The sequence below is a fragment of the Eucyclogobius newberryi genome, unplaced genomic scaffold (genome assembly GCF_026437365.1).
Source record: "Eucyclogobius newberryi isolate DKJ021-1_F unplaced genomic scaffold, fEucNew1.0.hap1 SCAF_14, whole genome shotgun sequence".
Lineage (NCBI taxonomy): Eukaryota > Metazoa > Chordata > Actinopteri > Gobiiformes > Gobiidae > Eucyclogobius > Eucyclogobius newberryi.
Genome location: NW_027315768.1, coordinates 31,523,509 through 31,536,993, shown reverse-complemented (window position 1 = coordinate 31,536,993; position 13,485 = coordinate 31,523,509). Strand labels below are relative to the sequence as shown.

The 13,485-nt window shown below is 43.5% G+C and overlaps 1 protein-coding gene across 2 annotated transcripts in view; it reads right to left on the bottom strand.

Annotated features, from left to right (window-relative positions):
* The window catches only part of LOC140359965 (adenylate cyclase type 5-like), a 101,380-nt gene that overhangs the window by 46,683 nt on the left and 41,212 nt on the right, over positions 1-13,485 (bottom strand). For both annotated transcript variants that reach the window (XM_072445249.1, XM_072445250.1), the window contains exon 2: positions 1,276-1,425. In XM_072445249.1, the coding sequence (XP_072301350.1) occupies positions 1,276-1,425 (150 nt within the window). The remainder of the gene's footprint in view (positions 1-1,275; positions 1,426-13,485) is intronic.

Here is a 13,485-nt window from a genome sequence, read left to right as displayed (position 1 = left end):
ATTAGTTACAAGAATAGATTTTTAGACCAATTGGAGCAAAAAATTACTTGAGTAAAAGTAAACGTCGCTCATTAAAAAGAACGACCAAAAGTATTATTAAAGTACATCTAAAAGTAGAAGTAATTCACACGTTGGAGTCAAATTGTGATATTGATGAAGAATTGTGCTGAACAAAAGTCATCTAACGTCATATATTATTAATTTTGTTTGTCAAAGCCGAGACTTGAACTGTATCAAGATGTCAACACAAACACATAAAAGAACCATTTCAGCAGGTCTAAAACCGTAAGAAAAATACTTTTCAGTCCAGTTAAAAAATGTAGCGCAGTAGAAAGTACAAATACATGACTGTAGAAAGTACAGATACCTGACTATAAAAAGTACAGATACCTGACTGTAAAAAGTACAGATACCTGACTGTAAAAAGTACAGATACCTGACTATAAAAAGTACAGATACCTGACTGTAAAAAGTACAGATACCTGACTGTAAAAAGTACAGATACCTGACTGTAAAAAGTACAGATACCTGACTGTAAAAAGTACGGATGCCTAACTGTAAAAACTTTAAAAAGTACAGATAAAGTACAGGTTACTATTGCAGCAGGTTACTTTAGCGCCTGGTTATCTTCCGCCCCTCCTGCCCCGCCCCTCACCTGCTGCTGGTTCCCCTGCCCCGCCCCTCACCTGCTGCTGCCCCTCCTGCCCCGCTCCTCACCTGCTGCTGGTTCCCCTGCCCCGCCCCTCACCTGCTGCTGGTTCCCCTGCCCCGCCCCTCACCTGCTGCTGCCCCTCCTGCCCCGCCCCTCACCTGCTGCTGGTTCCCCTGCCCCGCCCCTCACCTGCTGCTGCCCCTCCTGCCCCGCCCCTCACCTGCTGCTGGTTCCCCTGCCCCGCCCCTCACCTGCTGCTGGTTCCCCTGCCCCGCCCCTCACCTGCTGCTGCCCCTCCTGCCCCGCTCCTCACCTGCTGCTGGTTCCCCTGCCCCGCCCCTCACCTGCTGCTGGTTCCCCTGCCCCGCCCCTCACCTGCTGCTGCCCCTCCTGCCCCGCCCCTCACCTGCTGCTGGTTCCCCTGCCCCGCCCCTCACCTGCTGCTGCCCCTCCTGCCCCGCCCCTCACCTGCTGCTGGTTCCCCTGCCCCGCCCCTCACCTGCTGCTGGTTCCCCTGCCCCGCCCCTCACCTGCTGCTGCCCCTCCTGCCCCGCCCCTCACCTGCTGCTGGTTCCCCTGCCCCGCCCCTCACCTGCTGCTGCCCCTCCTGCCCCGCCCCTCACCTGCTGCTGGTTCTCCCTCTGCGAGTGGAGGCGGGCCTGGATGCACTCGCGGGTCTCCTGGAAGGCCTGCCTCTGCGAGCCCTCGGCAGGGTAATGAGTGCACACGCCCACGATGTTTGTGCAGGAGAAGATCAGCACGTTCGACACGATCTGGAAAACACACACGAGATGCGGACTAAAATCAAACAGGCAATTGAACGCACCCTCCAACGCACCCTCCAACGCACCCTCCAACGCACCCTCCAACGCACCCTCCAACGCACCCTCCAACGCACCCTCCAACGCACCCTCGAGTCTTAAGGCGCGGCTCTTGCAAGTAGGTTAAATATATGATTTTTACGATCAGGGCTGCAACTAAAGCTGTCCCGATTGTCAGGTTAATCGATAATCGTGATGGTTCAGGTCACAATATCACCGTGACAACCAAAAAATTATACTTGGGACAGTTTTAGAAGCAAAAATTTAAAAGTATTTTTAGTTGAATCTATCGTCCAAAAAATAGACTTAAATGTGCATTACCTTTTTAATCTGGCTATTATTGTCATATTTTAATTCATTTTGTCTTTCAGGAAGTTCATTTTCATAAATCCGGTCACAAACTTGAGGAAAAGTACATGTTAGAGCACGGGAATGAAAGAAAAATAAAGATTTCACTGTTGTTAAGTCACAGTCTCAATAATCATGCATAATTGTTAAAATTGTGATGTTTTTTCTCACAATAATTGTAACTCTAAAATGTGATATTGTGACGTTCCTAGCCGCAAACTAACTCATTATTTTTTTTCTTCAATACATCGACTAGTCAAACCATTATTTCTATTGTACATTGAGACTTTTTACATGGATTTTTTGACTAAATTGAGGTTGAAATATTGCGACTGATATTTATAAATGAAGTGTTTTCAATCTGAAATAATAATAATGCCATCTTTCTTATAAAACATCTTTTGAACATGTGGTTAAGAGTGCGTTAAGTCACGATAACAATAAAGATGATCAACATACAAATACTGTATTTTCCAGACTATAAGTCGCACCTTTTTTCATAGTATTGGCCGGGGTGCGACTTATACATATACTTATACTATATTTATACTTATATAATTATACTTCTCTTACTGCTCTGGAGCGACTTATATGTGATATTATTTGTTATTTTCACAATTGCAACCGCATTTCATTCTCCAGTGCGACTCACATATGTTTTTTCTTCTCTATTATGCATTTTTTGGCTGGTGCGACTTGTACTCCGGTGCAACTTATAGTCCAGAAAATACGGTATAGTTATTTAAATTAATTGTTGCGGTCAAAATATTGATGTAAATGCAGTTTGAGTGTCAAAATTCCCAGACCAAAAATAAATTGTTAGTTATTGTTGTTATTGAGTAATAATTTGAGTTTTCTATCCATCATATCAACAGATTTAATCCACATTGTGCCTGGGGTTGGTTTAGCGGGAGGAAATACATTTAGCAAGATATTTCATGAACATTCTGTGTGGTTATGCTTCTGTTATTCTCTTGTGGTTAAATGAAATTATTCCAATTAAAAACATGCCCCTCTCCCTCCCTTTATTATACGAGTAAAAAATAATGTGTTGCCTGAGGGCTGTTTTCAACCGTTTCGTTAATAAATTCAAGGACTATAAATATTAATTGTCCAATATCAACTGCCAAATCACACTGTGCATAGAATAATTGCAGGTTATTATTCTAGTTAAAGTGAATTAAGTTGTTGTTCGAAGGGAAATTGGACATCTGTACACGTCAAAGTTTGATGTTGCAGCAAACGTGGAATAAAGAAAAGACTATTATTGCATTAAAACCACTTTAAAGGACACATATTATGGTTATAAACACTTTAAGGGACACATATTATGGTTATAAACACTTTAAAGGACACATATTATGCATTTTTGTACTGTTTTTGGCCTTTAGAGAAGCTTTACTCTTGTATTTTTTAAGAACTCCATTCATGACTTCATCTCAGTCTGGCGTTCCCTCATCTGGATTTGGAAATTACCATAAGAAAATAAACAAAAGCTAGCTTGCCCCAACATGTCAGTATGAGCACGTACTTGCAGTGAACAGGACTTGAGGCAGAAATGCCCAGAACGAGTCCGAAAGTGATTTATGAACTTGAAAACGGCGCCTAAAACCTCCGGATCTCAACCGTGACAAATCTGGGAATTTTGTAGTGGAGTGTTTTCTGAGACTCAGAGGGAGACGACCTCGTAAACAAGCGTGAATGGAGTTCAATGCTACGATTTTTGATGACGGAACAGTGTCATGACAGGGTTAAAAGCTCCAAAAAGGAAACGTTGCATCATATGTGTCCAAAAAAATCCTAATTAAAACAGGCTCCAATGAGATTTTTTACATCAAACTCAACATTGAATGAGAATAAACAACGTAAACACACACTTAAAATTACGATATTGACCAAGAAGCATTACAAAATACAACAACTTGTGACACTTCTGTATCCAAACCATTTATTGTCAGTTAAAAAAGTTACTGTATTTTCCGGATTATAAATCGCACCAGCCAAAAAATGCATAATAGAGAAGAAAAAAACATATATAAGTCGCACTGGAGTATAAGTGGCATTTTTGGGGAAATTTATTTGAGAAAATCTGGTATTTAAACGTAACATATGAACAGTTATTCAGATAACTATAGCATAAAGAACATGCTAACAAGTTTAGCAAAGCATCAGTTTTACCCCAAATCACTAAATCCATTGAATTCTTCTTCCTCTGTGTCACTTCTAAACAACTCCACAAACTCCAGAGGAAGAGGAAGTGCAGATTCTTCTTCTGCGTCGCTTAGAGCCTAGAGCGCCCTCTTGTGGTTGTCAGTGTGAAAATAACAAATAATATCACATATAAGTCGCTCTGGAGTATAAGTCGCACCCCGGCCAAAACTATGGTATATGGCGTTTATGAATCCAGAAATCACGTATCGACATGAAGAGCATTAGCTCAAAAAAAAAAAAAAGTACAGTCCATTCTGCTCATTTTATGCCCTTTTCCCTGTTTATTGCCTGTTGTATTTGCCTGAGCAGAAAGACCCCAGAGCGCTGTAACTGCTCACATGCTGCTGGGAACGTCCTCAAACACACAACCCACTGACCCCGTTCTGCCCTCGGGCCGCTTTTATGGCATGGTCACGTCCTCGTCATGTCCTCGTCACATCCTCGTCATGTCCTCGTTACGTCCTCGTCACGTCCTCGTCACGTCCTCGTCATGTCCTCGTCACATCCTCGCCATGTCCTCGTTATGTCCTCGTCATGTCCTCGTCACATCCTCGTCACGTCCTCGTTACGTCCTCGTCACGTCCTCGTCACATCCTCGTCATGTCCTCGTCACATCCTCGCCATGTCCTCGTTATGTCCTCGTCATGTCCTCGTCACATCCTCGTCACGTCCTCGTTACGTCCTCGTCACGTCCTCGTCACATCCTCGTCATGTCCTCGTCACATCCTCGCCATGTCCTCGTTATGTCCTCGTCATGTCCTCGTCACATCCTCGTCACGTCCTCGTTACGTCCTCGTCACATCCTCGTCATGTCCTCGTCACATCCTCGTCACGTCCTCGTCACGTCCTCGTCACATCCTCGTCACATCCTCGTCACGTCCTCGTTACGTCCTCGTCACGTCCTCGTCACGTCCTCGTCACATCCTCGTCATGTCCTCGTCACATCCTCGTCACGTCCTCGTCACGTCCTCGTCACATCCTCGTCACGTCCTCGTCACATCCTCGTCATGTCCTCGTCACATCCTCGTCATGTCCTCGTTACGTCCTCGTCACGTCCTCGTCACATCCTCGTCACGTCCTCGTTACGTCCTCGTCACGTCCTCGTCACGTCCTCGTCATGTCCTCGTTACGTCCTCGTCACATCCTCGTCATGTCCTCGTCACATCCTCGTCACGTCCTCGTCACGTCCTCGTCACATCCTCGTCACATCCTCGTCACGTCCTCGTTACGTCCTCGTCACGTCCTCGTCACATCCTCGTCATGTCCTCGTCACATCCTCGTCACGTCCTCGTCACGTCCTCGTCACATCCTCGTCACATCCTCGTCACGTCCTCGTTACGTCCTCGTCACGTCCTCGTCACGTCCTCGTCATGTCCTCGTTACGTCCTCGTTACGTCCTCGTCACGTCCTCGTCGTGTCCTCGTCACATCCTCGTCACGTCCTCGTTACGTCCTCGTCAAGTCCTCGTCACGTCCTCGTCACGTCCTCGTCACGTCCTCGTCACGTCCTCGTCACATCCTCGCCACGTCCTCGTCACGTCCTCGTCATGTCCTCGTTACGTCCTCGTCACGTCCTCGTCGTGTCCTCGTCACGTCCTCGTTACGTCCTCGTCACGTCCTCGTCGTGTCCTCGTCACGTCCTCGTTACGTCCTCGTCAAGTCCTCGTCACGTCCTCGTCACATCCTCGTCACGTCCTCGTCACGTCCTCGTCACATCCTCGCCACGTCCTCGTCACGTCCTCGTCACGTCCTCGTTACGTCCTCGTCACGTCCTCGTCGTGTCCTCGTCACGTCCTCGTTACGTCCTCGTCAAGTCCTCGTCACGTCCTCGTCACATCCTCGTCACATCCTCGTCACGTCCTCGTTACGTCCTCGTCACGTCCTCGTCACATCCTCGTCATGTCCTCGTCACATCCTCGTCACGTCCTCGTTACGTCCTCGTCACGTCCTCGTCACATCCTCGTCACGTCCTCGTTACGTCCTCGTCACGTCCTTGTCACGTCCTCGTCATGTCCTCGTCACGTCCTCGTCGCGTCCTCGTCGTGTCCTCGTCACATCCTCGTCACGTCCTTGTTACGTCCTCGTCAAGTCCTCGTCACGTCCTCGTCACATCCTCGTCATGTCCTTGTCACGTGCTCGTCACATCCTCGCCACGTCCTCGTCACATCCTCGTCACGTCCTCGTCACGTCCTCGTCACATCCTCGTCACGTCCTCGTCACGTCCTCGTCACATCCTCGCCACGTCCTCGTCACGTCCTCGTCATGTCCTCGTTACGTCCTCGTCACGTCCTCGTCGTGTCCTCGTCACGTCCTCGTTACGTCCTCGTCAAGTCCTCGTCACGTCCTCGTCACATCCTCGTCACATCCTCGTCACGTCCTCGTTACGTCCTCGTCACGTCCTCGTCACATCCTCGTCATGTCCTCGTCACATCCTCGTCACGTCCTCGTTACGTCCTCGTCACGTCCTCGTCACGTCCTCGTCACGTCCTCGTTACGTCCTCGTCACGTCCTCGTCACGTCCTCGTCATGTCCTCGTCACGTCCTCGTCGCGTCCTCGTCGTGTCCTCGTCACATCCTCGTCACGTCCTTGTTACGTCCTCGTCAAGTCCTCGTCACGTCCTCGTCACATCCTCGTCATGTCCTTGTCACGTGCTCGTCACATCCTCGCCACGTCCTCGTCACATCCTCGTCACGTCCTCGTCACGTCCTCGTCACATCCTCGTCACGTCCTCGTCACGTCCTCGTCACATCCTCGCCACGTCCTCGTCACGTCCTCGTCATGTCCTCGTTACGTCCTCGTCACGTCCTCGTCGTGTCCTCGTCACGTCCTCGTTACGTCCTCGTCAAGTCCTCGTCACGTCCTCGTCACATCCTCGTCACATCCTCGTCACGTCCTCGTTACGTCCTCGTCACGTCCTCGTCACATCCTCGTCACGTCCTCGTCACATCCTCGTCACGTCCTCGTTACGTCCTCGTCACGTCCTCGTCACATCCTCGTCACGTCCTCGTTACGTCCTCGTCACGTCCTCGTCACGTCCTCGTCATGTCCTCGTCACGTCCTCGTCGCGTCCTCGTCGTGTCCTCGTCACATCCTCGTCACGTCCTTGTTACGTCCTCGTCAAGTCCTCGTCACGTCCTCGTCACATCCTCGTCATGTCCTTGTCACGTGCTCGTCACGTCCTCGCCACGTCCTCGTCACATCCTCGTCATGTCCTCGTTACGTCCTCGTCACGTCCTCGTCACATCCTCGTCACGTCCTCGTTACGTCCTCGTCACGTCCTCGTCACGTCCTCGTCATGTCCTCGTTACGTCCTCGTTACGTCCTCGTCACGTCCTCGTCGTGTCCTCGTCACATCCTCGTCACGTCCTCGTTACGTCCTCGTCAAGTCCTCGTCACGTCCTCGTCACATCCTCGTCACGTCCTCGTCACGTCCTCGTCACATCCTCGTCATGTCCTCGTCACATCCTCGTCACGTCCTCGTTACGTCCTCGTCACGTCCTCGTCACGTCCTCGTCACGTCCTCGTTACGTCCTCGTCACGTCCTCGTCACGTCCTCGTCATGTCCTCGTCACGTCCTCGTCGCGTCCTCGTCGTGTCCTCGTCACATCCTCGTCACGTCCTTGTTACGTCCTCGTCATGTCCTTGTCACGTGCTCGTCACATCCTCGCCACGTCCTCGTCACATCCTCGTCATGTCCTCGTCACGTCCTTGTTACATCCTCGTCACGTCCTCGCTACGTCCTCGTCATGTCCTCGTCACAGCCTCGTCACGTCCTCGTCACGTCCTCGTCATGTCCTCGTTACGTCCTCGTCACGTCCTCGTTACATGACCAGCGGCTAAAATTACACCCGGGAAAGGCTCAGTTTCACAGCACGTTGGCCACGGCCAATGACACGGCCGGAAGGAGCAATAAAGAAGAGGAAGAGATGTGAGGAAATGCAGCACTTTAAAGTACAAGGTGTGAACTTCAAGATATAAACAATGATCATGACAACAATGACGAGGACGGTGAAGAGGACGAAGAAGAAGACGAAGAGGATGAAGAAGACAAAGAAGACGAAGAAAAAGACAAAGAAGAAGACAAAGAAGAAGACAAAGAGGATGAAGAAGAAGACAAAGAGGATGAAGAAGACAAAAAAGACGAAGAAGAAGACAAAGAGGATGAAGAAGAAGACAAAGAAGAAGACGAAGACAAAGAGGATGAAGAAGAAGACAAAGAAGAAGAAGACAAAGAAGTTGAAGAAGACAAAGAAGAAGACGAAGATGAAGAAGACAAAGAGGATGAAGAAGAAGACAAAGAAGACAAAGATGAAGACAAAGATGAAGACAAAGAAGAAGAAGACAAAGAAGAAGACGAAGATGAAGAAGAAGACAAAGATAGACGACGACAAAGAAGAAAAATATGAAAAAGAAGAAGACGAAGAAGAAGAAGAAGAAGATGTCCAAAACTGTCTCGTGGTGATGGTTATGGGAGTGGTTTGTCTCCTGGTGCCACAGTTTATATTTGAAGTTATGAAGTTATGAAAAAACATGTCACACTTTCCCAACAGAATCGTCTCAAACTTGTGATTGTTTCTTCACTGGGAAGTACACACACATTTTCCCATTATTCATCTGTCAAAACAAGATTACCTTCTTTGTTTCCCCTGGAAAGTTCTCATGTATATAAGCCTTGAGAAACATTTCAGTCAGAGGGTTATAATGGTCATTACTAAGTTTAATTTATTGGCATTAAGTCTTTGTTAATGCTTTATTAAGGCTAATTACCCTGTAGTTATTATGAAATGATACCAAAATGGTATGAATAAAATGTGCTGTGAATGCCAGTGCCAATCTCTCAAAACTCTAATGTTTATTATTTCACTCCTCAATCGTATCAAACTTGGCTCGACTTTGTTGCTCATTAATCTTTTACTATTTAACCTGGCAATGTTTTTCATTTCAGCGGCGACTCCCTTACGTTCCCAAATAAGGCCTCCACGAGTCGGAGGAAACGACAGTATTAATAGAATAAGACTTCAGAAATGTATTTGTATTGACCCGATTCAAGGCCTTTTTTGATGCACACTGTTGCCGTGGCAACATGTAGGCGGGAAGTGGAAACGTTGCAGTGGAAATGCACGGATGGAGATAAGTGAGGGGCCCATATTTGTTTTGTTTTTCGATGTTTGGCTCGCTGCTGCTGCCGATACCGATATTTAGATTTTAAAATTCATAGCGAGGCCCTCAAATCTGTTAAAAGTTTAGGAATAAACCTTTAGATACATGCGTTACATTCAGACTTGTGAACAGCAGCTTCCATGTTGCAATTTATAAATCAGTTTAAGTAAAAGAACATGTGACAGTTGACAATTTTTTATATTTAATACCAATATTACAGAATTATATGAATCGCAAACTTGTGTGAGTCGTCCTCTGACCACCCCTGAGCTTGAGCTAATGAATCACTCCTTTTTCAAAATAAATAAAATAAATAAAATAAACAAAATAAATAAAATAAATAAAATAAATAAAATAAATAAAATAAATAAAATAAATAAAATAAATAAAATAAATAAAATAAATAAAATTAATAAAATTAATAAAATAAATAAAATAAATAAAATAAATAAAATAAATAAAATAAATAAAATAAATAAAATACATTTGGATCTAGGATATAAAATTAATTGTTACTTGATTGTGTAAACATGCGGCCATATTTATAGCCTAATTGCTGTTCCATTTCCATTTTTACTCATTAATCTTTAAAAAATAAAAAATAAAAATACATATGCTGCCGAAAATCGGTTTATGTCGGCCAATATCGATGCTGGAACCGATACAGCGCCCACCCTCATTGGAGATGTGTCTGTTCTTTGTTCAATGCCCTGGAAATTGTGGCTAAAGTTTCCAGATGGAGAGGGTTCGGACATTGTGCGATACAAAGCAGCGAGAGTGGGAAAAGAGGTCCAGAGGAAGACCAAAGAGTACGAGATGGAGCCTCTGTTTGATTGGTACTGATTATAAAACCCTAGAGGAAGACCAAAGAGCACAGAAGGAGACGGAGCCGCAGTTTGATTGGCACTGACTAAAAAAAACTGCCCCAATGTTCGTGATCTTAATTACCGCAAGTCATTATCAATCATCTTGAATTCAAAATCGTAATCGATCTTTTCCCTCCCCTTTTTTGCCGTTTCGCCCGGCCTCGCGCCACATTCCCTCCCGTCGTAACATTACCCAGCATGCCACTGAATCCGGATGGCGTTCCCGCTTCCTTCCACGCTGGCAAACGGCCTTAACTCGATAAAGCCGCGCTGTGTGTCCAGTTTGGTTTCGGGCGGCGCTGGGCCCTGTGGCGTGAGCGAGCCCCGGGACGCCGCCGCTCCCGGGCCCCCCGCTCCCGTGACTCAGGGTAAGAGAATAGCGGCGTGGTATGCCCGGCGCTGAATGGAAACAATGTCCTCGGTGCCAACAGGGCGACGGCGGAGGCAGAGAGGTGGAAACTTGGACGGAGCTGCGCCACAAACGGAGAGCGCGGATTAAATTGGGGGGATTTTGCGAGAGGTATAAACGGGTGATGTTTGCTGCATCGGTGGGTGATTTCAACGCAAATGAGTATACTGTTGTGGCTCGATAACGATGGTCTTCATTATGGGACGAATGTGAACTGTCTGTCAAATTGAATCACAAAAGTGCAGAAATATCAGCTTATTTGAAAGTTTACAACATCATTTTTTGCATTTTTATAATGAATAAGCTCCTTTTACAGCTTTTTTTACCATTAACATTACACTCGATATTAAAACTTTGCACACCTTCAAAACTACCTTCACGATATTATCTAATTGTGATATTTTGCCCATGTTTACTGAGAAGAAGCACTAAAGCTGTTTAAAGATATATTATGTTTTATTTCTTTATTCAATGGTTAACTGTGAAATATATAGATCATTATTTCACTTTTACATACATTAAATTAAAAAAAAAAAGCTAATTGCATTCTGCATGGTTTTAATACAATATCATGTAAGCACAGTATTATTATTAATGACTAGTTTTTCCTTTTTGAACCCAAATCCAAAAGAGAGGAAAACAAACACAAAATTACACAATAACTATATTTGAAAAGTGTCAGTTCAGTTTAGATTTACCCACTTCCTGTTTCTGCTTGAGCAGCACTGAGCAGATAATTGGATGGATCAAGTCGCAACATTTAGAATATTCAGTATAGTGTCTGTTACAAAAGATAAAAATCACACAAACTTGTAAACTTGCAAATAAGCGCGACAGGACACCACGTTACACTTGAATAAATCGTCTCCCTAAAATGGTGCGTTTGAATGTACAAAACGCACTGAATCAGAAAAAAACGTGTGATACTAAACGAGGAAAAAGTGCATTGCATGACAGGTTTATACAATTTTCAAATTTCAACTTTATTTGGAGTGTTTATACCTTTTGTACATATAAATGATAGTTTGACACCAATCGAGCAGGTGTTTGTGGAGAAAACGTTTAAAGATTTGTAAAAAACGACAGAAAGTGACATCACACAAGGGACACTCATTCCAGTCAAAGTTTATGCATAATTTATACACAATGTTTTGACTCTCTAAACATGAATTAAACTAACTAAGTTGCACTCATATATTTTAATTTGTCAGATAAGTTCAATTGTGGCATTAGATGAGATTTTGCCCAGTGTTTGCTGCTGATGTCATCAATTACAAACAGGAAGTGAAATTAGAAAACCTAAAAAAATTGCTATTCTGTGATAATATATAATATAAAATAAAATATATTTATCTTAACTGCGTTTTAGTTCAACGAGTCGTCCGACCTGTAGGGGGCGCTTTAAGTTTAACATCAGAGTAAAACGATCAAACGCTGTCATCGTTTCGTGGGAATCCGTAAAGCGCCTGTGGTTTAAAAGTACAATATGTAACTTTAAAAACACTTTATAGCAACAACAGTTCAATAGAGCACGAGCAAAGACCTAATTCATAATGAACGAACTGTTAATTAAGAATAATTCAGGCTTAGTTGCTACTTAATTAATACTCAACTCCTTCATTATATAGTTACTAAGCTTGAATTATTCTTAATAAACATTTGTTTGTCATGAATTAAGTCTTTGTTCTTGCTTTATTAAGGCGTTCCTGCAACAACAAAAAAACACACACACAAAAAAAAAAAATGTCATTCTTGTTATTAAAAAAATACACAAAATAAATTAGTTGTTGTTTTTTAATTTGTACAACCATAAAAAATTACAAATGTGAAATGATTGTACAGCTTTTACTCAACTACACTTTGTTTTTCCATTTTCATCTTTTTTTTATTTTATTTCAACATCTCCAGGTCACGAGTTTAAATCTCCGCTTTGACTATGATCTCGTGATGTCATGTTTGTTTAATGGCATTAGTATTTGCATTACTCCAGAAGAAAAACTACAGATGAATAAAGATAAAACATGACAATTGACTTACTGTTACTTATGTTGAGATTGAAAGAACAAAATAAGATAATTACATCCAGTATGGTTTTAATTGGCCTTTCACGTCCATTAACCAATGTAATATCACGTAACCGCATAATTATTAATGAATGGTGCGCTGTGCTGTTGTCATAGAAACACAGCATCTCTTATGTCTTTGAGAGCGAGTACATTTCATACAGCCAACCTTTTCAAATATTTATAGATAAAAAAAATCATCCGTTTCATTCCCGCACAATGAAGCCAGTGTTACAATCCAAACGCCTCGTGCTTTTATCGTTCTTTACTGTTTGCATTTTGAACCAAAAAACAAACAAAAATGAAAAATCAGTTCAAACAAAAATACACAAAAAAATAAAAAAACACGTGTTCAGTTTTGTCTGTTTATTGTTCTGATTTCAAGTTTAAAATGGGGAAAAATAAAACACTGTGGCATTTTTCAGTACTGTTTTACAATAACAGACCCAATAATGACTGAAAAACAGGCTGTTGACAGATCGTTCATGTTTTAAAGGTATTTTAAAGTCTCATTACTTTGAATGTTGTCTTTTACTTTGTTTCTTACATTGTTAAGCGTCTTTAAGTGTCCAAAAAAAAGACAATTTAAGTTTGACACACAACTTTCAATTACAGAAGTTTGGTTGTTGTCATAAAATATGTGATTTTTTGTCTTTTTCACACTAATGGACCCAATAATGACGTTTTTTCACTTTGTTTCTTACATTGTTAAGCATCTTTAAGTGTCCAAAAAACCACGTAAAAGAAGTGAGTTTTTTTTTGCCTTTTTCAAGTCTGTTTCACAGTAATAGACCCAATAATGAGATAATTAATGTTTTAAAGTTAGTTTAAAGTCTCATTACTTGAATATTGTCTGTTTCTTACATTGTTAAGCATCTTTAAGTTTCTTGTTTTTTTTTCAATTAATTTTGTGGGGCTGGGGTCATTTTGGGGGCTTGCTCGCTTGTTGAAAATA